General features: G+C 46.0%; 1 protein-coding gene across 1 annotated transcript in view; it reads right to left on the minus strand.

Annotated features, from left to right (window-relative positions):
• Positions 1-15,817, minus strand: part of Blnk (B cell linker) — a 69,087-nt gene extending 53,270 nt beyond the window's left edge. The window contains exon 1 of the mRNA XM_051146537.1: positions 15,447-15,817. Coding sequence (XP_051002494.1) covers positions 15,447-15,493 — 47 coding nt within the window. The 5' untranslated portion in view covers positions 15,494-15,817. The remainder of the gene's footprint in view (positions 1-15,446) is intronic.
• Between the last annotated feature and the right edge of the window lie 1,508 nt (positions 15,818-17,325).

Here is a 17,325-nt window from a genome sequence, read left to right on the forward strand (position 1 = left end):
ATAAAAGTTCAATGGTGTTGACAAGCTTGAAGGATGGACAGTGGAAAAAACATCTATAAGGTTCTGTAATAGTAGATCCGTTTAGTACACGTGACTATATACATGATCCTGTGGAAGTTACTATGGAAACAGCACTAAAAATGCCTCTCTTAATTCTGGTCTCCACTGGTAATCTGTTGAACAGCCATTCATGCTGTCAAAGTTAGTGCATAGAAACATCTAATGCATACAATTAAAGCCATCCTTGACCTTGCAATTTATATCTAACAAATGTGTATGTGCAGATGATGCCCCATAAACATGTTCAATCTTTGAGTCAATTAAAAATAAAAATATTTTTATTTCAACTGGCACAGAAAGGTTGAATGTATTTATGGGGGTCCATGTAGCATTTCAGTACATGTGTACGTTGTACAGGGTTCACGTTAGACCAGATGTTACAGATCCCCTCAATTATCCTTTCACTGTGATAGAAACACAATTTCCTTTTCCCTAGACTATCAGACCTTACTTGTGCTATCAAACTGCAATTAACCACAGGGCTGGTCCTGGGCCAATAGGAGACGGAGAACACAAAAACGAACTCAATGGTATTTTGGGAAGTTTTGTCTTATACTTTGTCTGCACACTTTTGTGCCTTAAAGGTTTTTTTTTTTTTTTTTTTGCTTATATATGATGGTTTCTGATTTTGTGTTTTATGAGATTTCTGTGTGTGTAAATGTGTGTGTCTCCGTGTCTATGTATGTTTTATGTGCTTTCTCTTTGTTTTTTTTTTTTTGTTTGTTTGTTTTTTTTTTTCTGTTGTTTTGCCTATGCTGGTTTTTATTTTATTTCATTTCTTCTTATTTTTTTTTAGATGCCTGTTTTCTTTTTTAAAAATTTATTTATTTATTATATATACAATATTTTGCCTGCATGTGTGCCTGCAGGCCAGAAGAGGGCATCAGATCTCAGTATAAATGGTTATGAGCCATGTGGTTGCTGGGACTGGAACTCAGGACCTCTGGAAGAGCAGCTAGTGTTCTTAACTTCCAACCATGTCTCCAGCCCTGGATGCCTATTTTCTCAGAGTGAGAGAGAGAAAGAAAGGGTGCAGATTTGAGTGGGTGGAAAGCGAAGAGGATCTGGGAGGAGTTGTGGGAGGGAGACCATAATTATATTGTATGGGGGGAATCTATTTTCAATAAAAGGGGGGGACTCCCTGTAATTTGTTATTGATAAATCTTTCCCCATCGCTCTTCCCTGCCCATTATGTTTTTAATGACTGAATAATATTCTACCACTTGTATCATGCTTTATTTTTCTGTTCACTGGTTGTGGATGCTGAGGTTGTTTCTATCTCTTTGCTCCTATGGGTTGCTCTGCAATAAGTGTGGGAATCCGGCTGTCTCCCCAACAAATGCCTTCATTTCCTTCAGCACATGCCAGGTGGTGGGATTGCTGGGTCATGTGGTAGTTCTATTTTTCTGATATTGGGCGGGGGATGTCCATACTGCTTTCCATAATACTATCAAAAGTATATTTCCACTATATGTGTGTTCTCATTTCTCCACACCCTTGTAATCCTATGTCATATGATAACGGCCATTCTAGCTAGAGTGAGGTAGTGCCTCATTTGCCCAGCAAACAGAAAGTGCCCAGGCTTCTGTTTCAGTCCAGCACACTGACCCTGTCTTCCTTAAACATGGAAGAAAAGCAGGAGGGGAGAATTGTGGCTGCAGGTGGCTGCTGGTGGCCTGCCTTCTTCCTTTACCCAAGTTCAACAAGTACACCTGCAGGGACGATTCTCGCCTGCTGGGTATCAGAGCAGCAGTGTCAACCCCATAAACCACAAGGCCCACAGACATCACGCATCAACCTGGCTTCCTCAGTGAGTGCGTGGGCAACTGTACAACATCTCTATGGAAGAGAGGCTAAGCTAGAGAAGTGGCTTTAACTAAGCTTGGGAGTGGAATCACGCAGAATTTTTAATCATCCTGATCCCTAGGCCTCACTCCAGACCACCGAACCCGGAGTGCTTGCCTCTCAAGTGTTTCCAATGTGTGGCTGGAGTGGAGACCCTCAGACAGCATTATCAGGGTAGGAAAGCTTCATGCACCCCACCTCTCCACCCCTACGCCCTGGGGATCGGGTCTGTGAAAGCACATCAGGAGGACCATACAGAGCCAGCTGACACCTCCCCCCCCCCCCCAGAACATCCCCAAGCATTTGAGGGTGGGACAAATTCTGGAAGGACAGTTCGTGGAACACTGAGGTGAGGAGCCTTGGGGAACGCAGCTGAACTGCGCTGTGCGTGGTCATCAAGCAGGAAGTAGTGCAAGAGAGTTCACACTTTACAAGATCCAGGCCCCATTAGCTTTCATTAGATAGAGAAGATGATTTGAAAAATGGCACCATTTGCTACAAGCATATTTTTAAAAGCATATCAAAATTTTTATAGGTGTGTGTGTGTGTGTGTGTGTGTGTGTGTGTGTGTGTGTGTGAGTTATCTTGCTTTTCTTTCAGCTCACACTGCACTCTGGATTGTAGAGAAGGGACACAGTATCTTGGCATTTCCTCCACTTCTTGCTTCCCACAAAAGACTTAATGCAAAGCAACCAGATCAAAGAAAATCCCTTTGTGGTCTTGTCTTCGGATTAGCACAGTCTCAAAAGGAAACAAATCCTGCAAAGAGCAGATGCAGTCCTCCCCTCTCACCTGGCTCGCTCAGCCCTGGTTCCAGTTCATGGATTTCACGCTTCAAAAGCTGTGAGGCTTGCCCTGCCACCTGAGCTGAGCTGAACCTAAGTACCTTCCAAGGCTGGGACTACAGTGGGGGGGGGGGTGCAACTATGCCCACTGGGCCTTTACGTGGCTCTGGGGATCTGAACTCTGGTCCTTAGGTTTGCACGGCTGGTGTTTTGACTGACAAGCCATCTCCCTGGCCCCACATTTAAATTTTCAATGTTCTTTTTTGTACTTTTTTTTTTTTTTTAATAAATTTTACTCAAGATATTATTTGCTTCTTTTTTCAGACTGATCTTTAAAGCTGGATGTCATGATTTGTTTTGCTGTTTATTTGTTTGTTTGTCTTTTTTTTTTTTTTTTTCACAATTCAAGGTGTTAGCCACGCTTGGAATCCAGAGTTGAACTGAATACAAATCCTACCCTCCTTAAGGCAGAACAGGGATCCTTCCCTACTTTATGGCATGTCCAAATCCTCTGGGCCCTGCAAAAATCAGAGCAAAGATGCAGAAAGAATCCAAGGACTCATTCTCTGAGTCCTGTATATCTTTCTCTTGGCTAACTTCTGTCTTACGTGTCTCATCGCTGGCTCCTTGACGCACCATTCTGAAGCAGAATTCTACCAACTGTTCTGCTATTTGCATGCCACAGACGTCCCCCCCCCCCCCATGGCTTCCTTCTTTCCCCCGCCGCCCCACCCTCACCCACCCCCCTTGATGTCTAGCCTATTGTCCCCACCCCCCCAGAGGGCCAGCCTCCTTCCTCCATACTCCTTGTCCTGTCTCAACTTCCCCACCTCCTCCCACTTGACCTTCTGGTGGCATCATAGGTGTTATATTTAGCATTGTGAATTCAGCACCCTTCCTTCGAAACAACAAGGCACAACTGGTGAGGCACTGCGATGGTCCCTTCCATGGCTGCTAGGGGTGTGTGAGTGCTTCCCTTCCACTTTATAGATGCAAATACTGAGGCCCAGAAAGAGCCCCTTGCTGTTCCAGACTGTCTGGCTTTGAAATTTAGGCTCGTCATTTAGTCTATGAACTCACAGAAACGGAGAAGTGGCAGATACTCTGGGGATGTTCTGGGTCAGCCTCCTCTTGTCCCGTGGGAGAGAGAATGAGGTTCTCTAGAGATTTAGTGACTGTCCCAGGGCCAGCTTAGTAGAAGATTGTTTTGTTTCTTTCGGCCACGCCCTCTCTCTCCCTATTCTTTCCCACCTGGCTCAGGCCTCGGGCTGGGATATATGCTCTCCTATGGGAACAAGGCACTTTTTCCTTCCTGGGCCACAGCCCAGAACCCTGACAGAAACACAGACCGGGCAAGAAGATAGGGCTGAAAGACTGACCCACCCTCAGGCCAGCACCAAACCTTGGAGAAGGAACTGGAACAAAAGGAACCCTAGGCATTTGTTATATATTATGCACCAGGTATTGCATGTATCACAACCTCCCTGGGGTAACTCCTGTTGTTATTGAATTTTCTATTGTGACAGAAACATTCTTAACCATTTTTATGTCTGCTGTGAGGTAACGCATATTCATACCACTGTGGGATCCCCATTTACAGAGATTAGAACATTTGGTCAGAGAAATTGAGGAATTTGTCTAGTCCTATCTCTGGTCAGAGATGGGATACAAAATGAAGTATAATTCCGAGGTGCATAATCTCTGCCCCATCTGCATGGAACACTGATTTATTGCAACTTGGGCCCTGTTCTGGGGAGGTGACCACCTTTGCCATGGGCCTTTATGGCCAACTTCCTTCCTGTCCTTGAAGATGGCACACAGTCCCTGTACCTGCCCAACGCCATATTGGGGACACAGGTGTCCCCTTCCCTGCCCTGTTATTGGCTTCCAAGTCAAGCATTTTGCTGGAGGGGAGCATGAGTTCTTAGTGCATCTCAGCCTTTAGGGAGGCGCAGAAAGCAAAAAGGAAGGGACAGATGGCAGTGGGAGGGGAAGGAGAGAGGGTGGCGTTTGATACTAGACAGGCATGTTGTGAGGCTCTCCAGGTCTGGAACATGTTGGTTAGTGGTTGAGCAGAGCAGCTTGAAGAAGAGCTCCGCCATTACTCCGTGGCCTAGGCAGAAAGGCCCTGTTGGAGTCTGGAGCATAGAGCCCTCGTCTACCTGACACAACACCTCACAGCTAACAGCCACTAACCATGGAAAGTAGATCACAAAAGTTTCAAGCATCCTGCCCCTTCTCTAGTTTCCCACTGACATCTGCAAATATTTGCTGGTGGTTGCTGGGTGGTCACCCAGCTGCTGAGCTGGGTGAAAGGCAGACAGAAATTGGGCTGGACTTGGTACAACCATGAACAGGAATGATTCTACAAACATCCACTATCATATTTTAAGTCCTGGTCCCATTTACCCTGTCAGGGGCAGAGTGGCTGGGGACTCTCCACATTGGGATAGATGGGCTGACCAAAAACCTGTGCTATCCTGACTTCAGAATGTTCTTAGAAGATCTGCCACTTGATGTGACCACAAGAATTGCCATGGTTCTTCCTCTTCCTGATTTCAGTGGCTAGAAGCCCTTGCTGCCTACAGGGCTACAGCTTTTTCTGTTCTCTAAGCACATAGGGACCCTGCTGCCCTTGACTCTTATCACCCATAATGCATGGAAGGGGGTAAAAACTCTCCATGAGGCAGGCAAATAATTATAGGAGGCTTCTGTGTCCAGGGAGAGGGTGGCCCTTGGGTGAGCCACTTATGTTACTTAACTCTCATACATGCACTGTTTCTACCAGGTGCTGTCTAATGAAGTTTGGCATGCCTAGCCTTCCCATTTCCTGCAAAACACCACCACAAAAATAAAAACAAAACAAAATGACAAGGGTAACAAAAACCTAAAACACAACAACAACAAAACCCCAGGGTTTCTAAACTAAAGCAGCCAGAAAATTTTTTTTAGTAAAAGCAAGTTGCCAAGAAGTCATTCAAACCTGCTGTCTGAAGGTTCTGGAAATGTTTTTCTAGGAAATGAACATACTTAAAGAATTTGAGAGTGTCATTTAAAAAAAAAAAACTGACTTATTGGGTAATGGAGGGCTTGAACAGCTCAGAATGAATCCTCTCATTTTATATAACTATTATATGTTGAGAAAAATATTTAAGTTAACTCATGATCAAAATGCAGTGTGTGTGTGTGTGTGTGTGTGTGTGTGTGTGTGTGTGTGTGTGTGTGTGTGTAAACCTCAAAATGGAACCCATTATTATATTTGGTTAATATGCTAACATAAACAAAATTTAATTGGCTCAAATGAAGAAAAAGAATCTTGCCTGTGACCACATGGTATCCCACAGTTTTGCCACCTGCTCCACTGTGCATCCACTTCTGTAGCTAAAACCCTAAAACATTGTTAGGAGTAGAGAGCAATTTTGAAGAATAGGTTTTCCTATGTCCTGAAAACATTTGATCAGTCAGTAACAGTTTTAAAGCATATTATTTTCGAGGCATTCAATGAATAGCTTTTGTTTTAGTGTGTGTGTGTGTGTGTGTGTGTGTGTGTGTGTGTGAGAGAGAGAGAGAGAGAGAGAGAGAGAGAGAGAGAGAGAGAGAGAGAGAGAGAGAGAGAGAGAGAGATTGTGTTAAGGAGGATTAAATGTAAGGCCTAGCACTTTCTGGGCAAGGCTCTCCCATAGAGTTCACTCCCAGAAGTGCTGTTATCATTTTAACAAGTGACAACATTCACCCTAAAATACAGCACTAGGTGCATAAGCCCAGCCATCTGGGGTTGGCATGGCAACTGTAAGATCTTTGAATGTGGATATGCCGTAGAGCTGCAAATTCTCCATCAGTTAATACAATTAATACATGCTTAAAACTAAAACCTTTGGGGTCTGACTTTCACACGAACTCTGGTGCCCCATATTTGACCACATCCCCTGGATGGGGAGGCCTGGTGGCACTCAGAGGAAGGATAGCAGGCTACCAAGAAAAGACTTGATACCCTATGAGCATATACAGGGGGAGGAGGTCCCCCTCAGTCACAGTCATAGGAGAGGGGAGTAAGGGGAAAAGGGAGAGAAAGAGGAATGGGAGGATACAAGGGAGGGGATAACAACTGAGATGTAATATGAATAAATTAATAAAACATATTAAAAAAACTAAAAACTTTACAAATCACACATATGAAGAATTTAACTTTCTAAGAATTTAGCATTCCATTTTTCATCTTCTTTTCTTTTTCTTTCTTTCTTTTTTTTTTCCCCCCTGTATTTTGGTTGTCTTGTTGAGACAAGACCTTATAAAACTCAATCAGGCCTGGAAATGACCTTGTAGATCATGGCGACCTTGAATTCTCTATTGGCCTCACCCTGTCTAGTGTGGGGGCTACAGCTGCGAATCACCATGTTTGGCTTTCCATTTCCTTTTTGAAAATATACTTATCCAAGGACAGAGAGATGACCCCATGGTTAAGAGTGCTGGCTGCTCTTGTACAGGACCCAGGTTCGACTCTAGTGCCCACATGAATGCTCATAACTGTCTGCAATTCCAGAGGCACAGGGTCTGAGACCCTCTTCTGGCCTCCTTGGGCACGAGGCATGCACAGGATGCACAGGCGTACACGGAGGCAAAACGCATACACAAAGGATAATTTTAAAAAGAAAGTATATGTTTGTGTTTGAGTCTATTACACACACACACACACACACACACACACACACACACACATGCACACACACACACAAAGTTATTTCTTGTCTCTTGGTTTGTCCAGTACCGTGTGTGTGTGTGTGTGTGTGTGCGCACGCACATTTTTAAAAATTTGTTATTAATTTATTCTTGTTACATCTCAATGGTTATCCCATCCCTTGTATCCTCCCGTTCTTCCCTCCCTCCCATTTTCCCCTTATTCCCCTCCCCTATGACTGTTCCTGAGAGGGATTTCCTCCCCCTGTATATGCTCATAGGGTATCAAGTCTCTTCTTGGTAACCTGCTATCCTTCCTCTGAGTGCCACCAGGTCTCCCCCTCCCGAGGACATGGTCGAATATGAGGCACCAGAGTTGCACACGCACATTTTTGTATTTAAAATACAAACCTTATTCCTCCTCTACATATTTTTGCACCTGAACCAAGTATAGGTTTTTCTTTTATTCTTGTTTTCAGTAGTGGGGATTTGGTTGAGGGCCTTGCTCATGCTGGCTAACTACTCTGTCACTAAGTTAGATCCCTAGCCCGTCCTTTTACCTTTTATTCCGAAACAGGGTCTTTCTGAGTTTCCCAGGATGGCCTTGAACCTGTGAGTCTTCTGCCTTAGCCTTTTGAGTACAGAGAATTACAGGTTGGCACTGATAGGTGTAGCTCTCAAGTAAAGTTTAAAGCTGTGGTTCTCAACCTTCCTACTGCTGTTGTGGTGACCCCCAGACATAAAATTATTTTTACTGCCACTTCATAACTGTAATTTTTCTACTGCTATGAATCATAATGTAAATGCCTGTGTTTTCCAATAGTCTTAGGCGACCCTTGTGAAAGGCTCATTTGTCCCCAAATGGGTTGAGAGCTGCTAATTTAAAGTATCTGCGGGGACACAGGAAGGCACTCATTCTATGTCTAAGCTTAGGTTCCTCGTCTTCTGTTTTAACACCCACAGGCATAGCCTCCCCCGCCCCCCTGAGAACTCTGTCCACTTGGCATAGCCTCCCCTCCCCCGGAACTCTGTGCACTTGGTATTGCCTTCCCCCCACCCCCGGGAACTCTGTCCACTTGGGCATGTCTCCACCTCTGACCTCCTTACTCACACCATGCCCCATTCATTCAATCGTAATCCTTGTTCACTAAATGATCTCTGTGCTGGAGGCAGGAGGATAGCATCCTATTCTGGGTCCAAGCTAGCTGTCAGAGCAATGGGTTCCTGACTGGTGCTGGTGTCAGAGCAGCTTGGGTCCATAATAACTACTGCACTTGGTTCTGAAGCAGAACCTCAGATACTGTCATCTCATGTGGACGGCTCTAAGGACCCAATTAAGTGCATCAGGGAGGTTGAGACCAGTGTTTATTTGGATGAGGAGGACATTCCCACTGATGGTTTTACATATTCAGGAAGAGGACATTCCTGTTGATGGTTTTACGTATTCAGTGTTACAGTGTCCCTGTTACATGCTATGTATTATTAGCAGACAGCACTACTTCTATATTCCAGATGAAAGAGCCAAGGTTAAATAGATCTAGTGTCCTTTCAAAGACTAATTAGTGAGCTAATTAGGTAGCCAGACCTGGGTCCGCCTGATTCCAACCAATGTGAATTCTCTTTCCAGCATTAGCGAAGACATTTTTCCAGGGCGCCTCCTGAATTACACAGCACTGGCGATGCGTACCTGGCCTGCAGGTAAGGCCAGCTCTGCTCTTTGTAATTATAACTTTAGCCTCAGACAGTGGGAGCCACTGGAGGCTCAGTCACTGTAAGACCCATCAGTGTGTTACCACTCACACCTGAGTCAGTGGACTTCAAGTGTAGGCTTGAAGATACTCAATATCCCAAATTACACCTGAGTCTGGTTTCATGGAGGTTTCTAACAAGTGGACAGGCTCCCTTTTGATTATTTTTTTTTTAACTTATGTTATGTGTGTAAGTGTTTTGCTGCATGCACATCTGTATGCCCATGTGCTACTTGTGTGCCTTGTGCCTGAGGAGATGGTAAACCTCCATGTGGGTGCTGGGACTCAAACCCCAGTCCTTCATAGCCACAAGTGCTCTTAACCACTGGGACAACTTTCCAACCCATCCTTTTTAGGTTTTTTTTTTTTTTTTTAAATAAAGATTTTTATTTTACTATATATACAATGTTCTGCCTGCATGTACACCTGTACACCAGAAGAGGGAACCAGATCTCATGATAGATGGTTATGAGCCACCATGTGGTTGCTGGGACTTGAACTCAGGACCTCTGGAAGAGCAGACGTGCTCTTAACCACTGAGCCATCTCTCCAGCCCCTCCTCCCCCCCTTTTTAGGTTTTTAAAACAGCTGTCTGGGACATGTTTGGAACACTGCCTAAGCCAGCACATCACTCAGGGAGAGAGAGGGAGCAGAGAAGATAATGCATGCCCTACTTTTCCTCTTCATCACAAGCAGCATGGAGGTGTGAGTGTTAGAAGCGGCTTTACTGGCACTAACTTGCACAGGTGACTCTGCCTTTCTGGTCTCAGCTGTCCTACATGGGGGGGGGGCTTGAAAGCTGTCTCTCGTGTTCTGGAAAGGCAGGCCTCAGTGCTTTGCCATAGACACGATGTCTCTATGTAGGCAAGCAGGCATGCTACAACACTGGGGAGCTTAGAGAACACGTGGACCTAGAAGACAGCCCAGTGTCACATTTCAGGTAGTCCTACTCCTTTGGAGGGACTTCTGAGAGGAGGGCTGGGATTTCACACACACCCCTCCCTGTCAGGTTACATTTCTGGAGTGACAGATGTCATTCTCTTTATGTCCCCTCCCCAATCCCCCCACACACACAACTGTGTATGTGGTCCTTCACTGGGGACTTAGGAAATCCAGCAAAGCTGTGGAGTGAAAATCCGCATCAAAATCCGACATAGCCAACAGAGAGAAGCAAGGCCGCCTCCAAAGGAAGTGCCACTTCCCCACACACCAGGTAATTAAACCAGGATGGCCTGCCGCAGCACAGGTGAACCTTGACCGTTAAACTAAGTAAGTCAGGCACAGAAAGGCAAACACTGTGGTGTGATTCCAGGTATTGAGGTTCCTAGAGAAGACTTGAAGTAGGCGGTTTCCGGGTGGAAGGGCACTGGGAACCTACTGTTTAATGAGTATGGAGTCCAGATTTGCAACATGACGACAAGTTGTGGGCATGGATGGCGGTGGCAGATGCACAAGGTTATGAATGCACCCAACGCTACTGAGTTCACTGTACACTGAAAATGAGTTCACTATACACTAAAAGATGACTTCACTGGGCACTTAAAGATGAGTTCACTGTACACTGAAAATGAGTTCACTATACACTAAAAGATGACTTCACTGGGCACTTAAAAATGAGTTCACTGTACACTAAAAGATGAGTTCACTGTACAATAAAAATGAGCTCACTATACACTTAAAGATGAGTTCACTGTGCACTTAAAAATGAGTTCACTGTTGTATGTATTTTGTCCAAATGAAAGGGAGGAAATACATAAAAATAAGGAGGAGTTACTGAAGTGTAACCCTAAGCCCAGTGTCACAGGTGCCTGAGAGAGCACCCTGGCACCTGTGACCCTCCAGTAGAGCCTTGGAAGGTCTCTGAGTTCAGAGGCAGGATCTGGGATCAGCCTTGAACACCCCACTTAGTACAGGGTAGGCCTGGATCCTTTACATAAAATCAGATAAGCCATTTCCCGAGATCTCGATAAGATCAAAGTGGGAGGGAAAATATGGAATTGATTTATAATAGTGCTGGGCAAAACTCTTAAAAAAAAAAAAAAAAAAAAGATTGCACTCTCAAAATCTACTCTTCAAAGGCTGATGGGTGCTCATAGCCTAGGGGATGCCGCACTGGCTGAGTGAGGATCACAGCAAATCCGTGTCTCATAAACACTGCAGGAGATTTGCATAGCTGGCTAAGAAAGTATTAAAGGATAGATAACAAGGGTGTCTGATCACACACACACACACACACACCCGCATCTCCTTAGCCCTTTCTTCTCATCCTCGAGACATAACATCTCACACCTGGTAACTGGCAGTTGGAACCAGACTTCTGGAGCCGGCTTCTGAACACGTCAGACGTATTTCTTGAGGGTCAAGGAAGAACACAGTAGCTTAAGAAACACGTGAGGCACGTGCCAGAAATGGCCTCCCGGGCTTACAGGGTCCCAGAGCTCAGGGCTGAGGAGAGCTTTGGGAGTTCTTTAGGCTAAACCACCTGCCTTACGGAGGGATGTAGCTCAGACACCATAGGAAAGATGGGAAAGCGAGGAGCTACCTCGGATGGTGTGGAAGAGAGGAACACAGGTAGAACTGAAACAAGGGAAGGCCGGAGGGTGTGGCGGGTGACTGAGCGTGAATGAAGCACAGAGAGAATGAGTCAGAATTCAGGCTGATCATGAAATCATTGTCAGAAACAGGGACGGGCCCTAGAGGAGGAGGGTAGGGGAGGAAGGGTGAAAGAAAGCTGGTTTGGTTTCTAAAGGATTTAATGTGGAAAAGTCAAGGAACTGGAAACTCCAGTGGAAGTTTTCAGGCTATGAAGAGAGAGCAGTGTCCCAGATTCTGTCAGAGAAAATCCCAAGATAAGACCCTAGCCAGCAAGGGCTGGACACCCATGGCAGCGCCTTCTGTCTCGAGCAGTCTCACTGGCCACTTAGACAAGGCCCGAGAGACCTGTGTGTCATGTCTGCAATCCATGCAAAGCTAAATGCTGCAGATGCCAGACTCAATAACGAAAATGGCCAAAATAGAAAGAAGAAATGAAAACTAACAGGAAACATGCCGGGGCCAGTACAGAGTCCACTGTTTATGTCCAGAAAGTCAATTATAAACTCCAGGATTAATAACGATGGTCATGGTAGCTACATTAGTAACTGTTTGTTTGTTTTTTTAACACCCAACAATTATAGAGTTCCAGATTTGTGATGTCAGTCACTTCATGGGACTATTTATTTAATTCCCATATTAGCCCTATGGCATTGATACTGTGGTTATAATCTTTACTTTACAAGTGAAGAAGAAACTGGGGCCAGGGAAATTAAGTCAACTGGCCTAATGTCACAAAACCTTGGTTTGTCTGACCAAAACCAATACTATATCCTCTAACCAATAAGACTGAGGAAGCATGGTTTAACTGGCTTCCTCCACTTATACAAACACTTATACAAACAAATGCATATGTGCTCATGTGTGTTACAGAGGGGAACACACGAGCACAAATGATCAGTCAGTGGGGAAGTTGTTTAAAATGTAAAATTTCAGTGGCAAGTTAGTTACAGTGACCGGAAAAGAATGACTGTCAAAGCTCTTCGGAATTGTACATTGCCAAACACTAGTGATGCTTGTGTGGTCCGAGGAATGTTTGCTGTTGAAGAACGGAGGACCCAGGTCTCAGTCGATTTGTGATGATGTCACTACCTTACAAAACTCAGGGAAATTGTGGGTAAGAACCAAGTACAAGGTAATGAAAGTCTGGGAACCTCTGTTAACAAAGAGATGGCCCATACATGTATGTTCACACACTCCTGGCCACCTTGCCTGCCTCAGTCCTGGTACATGGGAAATCTCTCAGTGAGTGCTTATGCTGGTGGTGCCTTAGGAGACTCTCATCCTTCACACTGAGGACCCTTCCCCGCCCCCCCCCCACACCCCCACCGCCACTCATCCTGCCTGTACTCATGTCCTTGGTTCACCCCACTGTCTCTCTAGGCATCCTTTCTCCCAGTCTCTTTCCAGACCTGGGCATATACCCCCTGGATCCAGGTCATCTGGTGAACCCCTTTCACGGACACTTACTGTATGGTTTTGTTGTGTCATTGCTGTGTCCTCTGCCTTGCTCTATTTGCTTTGATAAGTTTGGAAGAAGTCTAAACATCACCCTCCATTTACATTGCTGTCTGGAGCCAAGTAACTCCCTAGGCAACCTTCTGACTTGCTATTGACTAGTCAGGAGAGGGCACAAAGTAGAGAGAGCAAGCATTTCATCTGCCAACTTCTCACCATGTAATGCGTTTACAGAAATATTTTAAGTGGTACTTTGAGTTGTTTTGTTTACAGTCTCGTTTCTCTGCAAAGTTTCACATTGAATGTCTGTCCAGACAACGTAGAAACCAAGTAGGGGAAATACTGTTCTGCTCTCAGCAGATGAGCATACCATGTGATTATCTGCAATATAATTTTGGCCTTCTAGCCCGTACTATGATTACATGATGCCCATCACCCACTCTATGATTAGACTGGACTTTGTTCCAGCAGGAGAGGTCATAAAGTGATTAAAATGTAATTGCTCTCTTCATTTCGATTTCTGTCCGGGTTCCCTGAAAGTGTGTTCAGAGGCTTTGGATGGCTTGGGGCTAGGGTGCTGTGGGGCCTCTGTTCAGACCAGCCCTGACAGTGAGGCCTCGTCTATTCCCTGACACATCTTCTGACCTCCCCCCACCACGCTTTCCCTTCTCACTGCTGTGCCTTTAACTCCATATGCATAGGCGCCTTAAGCTCCCAGTACCCCAGAACCTATGTCCCCCCACCCCCGCTTCCCCTATGCAATTCATCCTGCTCACTCTCTATTAGCACGACTGCTGTCCAACTCTGTGTGGTTAGACCCCTTGCTCTCACTTTTCCAGCCGGCCCCACAGACAGGACCAACTTCCCAGGGCCCTCTCACCCTGTACGTTTCATTTCATAGCCTCTCTGGGCAGAACTCTGCTCGCGAGGTCACATTTGAGACCGTACTCATATCAGCCTCTCTATTTCCTCTTTAGCCTGTAACTCTTCCCCAGCTCTCCATTGGTTGTATCGAGCTGCCTCTCAAAGGCATCATCTTCATGAAAGTGTCTCTGCTACTTCCAGCCTCTTCTCCACACTGTGGCCCCTTTTATTGCTTTCTTCCTCCCATGAGTGCGTAGCAGAAGACCTGGGGTGCCTATGGACCTTCTGACTTTGATGTCAAGGGCTCTGTGGCTCTCTTAGGCGTGCTCAAGAAATGGCTGACCAGCTGATGCTGCCTGCTGGGCTGGACCCCTTGTACATCTCAGTCGGCCTCTTACCAAACCCCTCAGAGTTAGAAGACCCATGTATCAACTCGTGGAAGGCTGCTCCTCTACCAACACCATGTTCTTTTCTCTTCTATTTTGTCTCAGAGTCTCCAGTTTTCCAGTTCCTAAGTATGGCCCCATGAAAACCCAAAGCTCTGGTCTGCACATGGAATATAACATACCCTTAAACACTTAAAAGTTCCAGCCTCTGAAAGCTATCAGCACCACCACAAGACACAAAGCTCTTCAAAGTCAAAATTTGGGAAGTTGTCTTTCTATGGTCTCTTGACTTATGCCTTAGTCCACTGTGGGTGTATTCTGATGGTTTAAAATTGTTATTGTTATTACTACTAGTGTGTGGGATATGTGTGTGGGCATGATGTGTCAGGGCCTGCAGATGCCGTGCAGTGAGTGCAGACTTAAAGGACAGCTGCTTTGTGGAGTTGCTTTCTTTCTTTCTGCTTTTGTCGGGGTTGCGGCCATGGAACTTAGGTCAGGTTGCCAGGCTTGGGCAGTAAGCACTTTATCCAATGAGCCATCTTACTGGCCCATAAGCACTTTTTTTTACAATAGATAATTACTGTATTGTCATGAGGGCGCTGGGAAGGCATATAGTTCCCCCCCCCCCAATAAACTTATGATGAATGCCCTCAAAATAATCAAGAGACAATAGCTGACAATGACCACAAATGCTCTTCATGCAGTGGCTATAGACTCCATTTGGACAAGCCCTTCCTTACCTGTGTGTCTTACTCAGATTCAGAAAGCTGGCCACTGGGGACGTGTGGGCCATCACATTTTCTAGCTCCTTGCCTTTCCAGAGCGTCACCCTTTGTCCTTTCCCTGGCAAAAACCAGCCAGAGCAGGTGCCCTCACTCCTCCTACACGTTCCTTTAAAAACCTGGTCTACTTCCCTATAGCAATTGCCAACCATTTCCCTGGGAGTGAAGCATTCCCGTGTATTGGTGCCCCAGCACTGAAGGGGTGCTAGTTGGGGAAGAAGAGGGCTAAGGATCCAAAGGGGAAAGTCTTACCTCAGCTTCTGGCTGGCAGGGACAGTTATCTTATTCAACTTGTCCATTTTTCTTGAGATGGATGTGAACCCGCTGTCCAGGGGGATGTCAGTAGCAGTTCCTGGTGGTCCTAGGGAGCAGCATGGTAAGTTCTGGGCTCAAGGGCTCCTGCCACTGGAACTGACTTCTGAGAGCAACCGCCGGCTGCTGGCAAACACCCCTGCACAGGGGAAGTAAAACTCGCTGGAGCGCATCGTCAAGTTTCATGTTTCTCCGAGGTCATGTGATCCAGGGAGTCAGCCAGCCTGGCTGATTACTGTGAGTTGTGTAAACTTCAGTAGTGAAACCTTATTGGGCATGCAAATCCCTTCTCAGCAGCTCTCTTTTATGACCAGGTTTGTTGCCAGCTTGGATAAGCTGCTGGCTGGCTACTGCTTCCTGTTTGTCCCAAACCTTAGGTAAGCCCTTTTTTCAGCAGATGTCCAGAGTCACCTGTAACTTCTCAGGTACAAAGAAAAGCTGAATAACCAATTACATCCGGGTGACTCTTGGGGTGGGGGTGGGGGGGCTTTCTGCTCATTTGCATAAAGCCGTGGATTAGTCTTTTCTGCTTAGAAAACTAAGACATGAAACAGACAGCTCTTGGTGCTCCTTCCTCAGACATCTGGGGACCAAGGTCACTGCAGTGGTCATTTAAAATGTGACAGGAAGTTCTTTGTGCAGGGTCAAGGTTACTTAGGGGTAGGGATAGGCGACTCCTCAAAGGAGGGTGTGGAATCAGGAGTTGCCTTGCTGAAAGCTTACTGTTTTCAAATGAAACTAAGATAGACCCCCCCAAAGCCAGCAGAGAAGAAGTCTGGAGATTTCCCAACACATGGCATCAGACAGATGCCTCCTAACTCCCCTCCTTGTCCTGGCCCTCTCATCAGACCCAAAGTGATATGTCAAATGTGGGGTTACCCCAAGCACAGTGATGCCCCACGCCTGGAGCTGCTGAGCCCATCCAGACAGCTCTTCTGCCCTTCTCAGGACCCCCCAATTCCTCTGCCTACTCTGCAAACTTCCTGTTTAGCTGTGAGTTAGAGAGCAGAAGGCAGCTTAGGGTCAAGGATAAAAACATGAGGGAGAGTGCTCTTGCTTTTTCTTTCATTTTTTAAAGATTTATTTATTTATTTTTATATATACAGTGCTCTGTCTCCATGTACACCTGCAGGCCAGAAGAGGGTATCAGATCACATTACAGATGGTTATGAGCCACCATGTGGTTGCTGGGAATTGAACTCAGGACCTCTGGAAGAGCAGACAGTGCTCTTAACCTCTGAGCCATCTCTCCAGCCTCAGAGAGAGGGTGTTCTTTCTTCCCATTGTCTCTGGACACCCCATCCCCACTTCCACTGCCTGGCATGCCCTGATGACTTTTGTGAAAGAAAATTATGGTCCTCACATTATCAAAGGACCATCAACCCTGGTCTGAAGAGGGGGACAAAGTAGAGGACATTCTGTTATCTCTCCTGTTATCTCAGCTCCAAGGCCTGGCTGAGGAGAGATTGGGGGGGGGGGGCACCAGAAAGAGGAGGAGGGCAAGGGGTGGAGAGGAGAAACGGATTTCTTCCCTCCTGGGCTCTTTGTTCAAACAGAAATTCTCTCTCCTCGGGGTTCCTTGACTGTTGGCAGTCATGCACTACATCTGAATTTCCCATTCCTCGGGATGCTTAAGAGCTGCTGCTGCTGCTTAGAGATGTTAAAGGGTGGGGCCCTTCAGCAGAGAGTGGGCCATCATGAGAAAAGTGCAAGCACTTGCTTCCTGTGGCTGCTGGCTTTCCCTAATCAGGCTGCTCCGTTTTCTTGCAGCATATCTTGAAGGCGATCTAGTTCCCTGCCCCTCCCCTCCCACAGCTCT

The sequence above is a fragment of the Acomys russatus genome, chromosome 5 (assembly GCF_903995435.1).
Source record: "Acomys russatus chromosome 5, mAcoRus1.1, whole genome shotgun sequence".
NCBI lineage: Eukaryota > Metazoa > Chordata > Mammalia > Rodentia > Muridae > Acomys > Acomys russatus.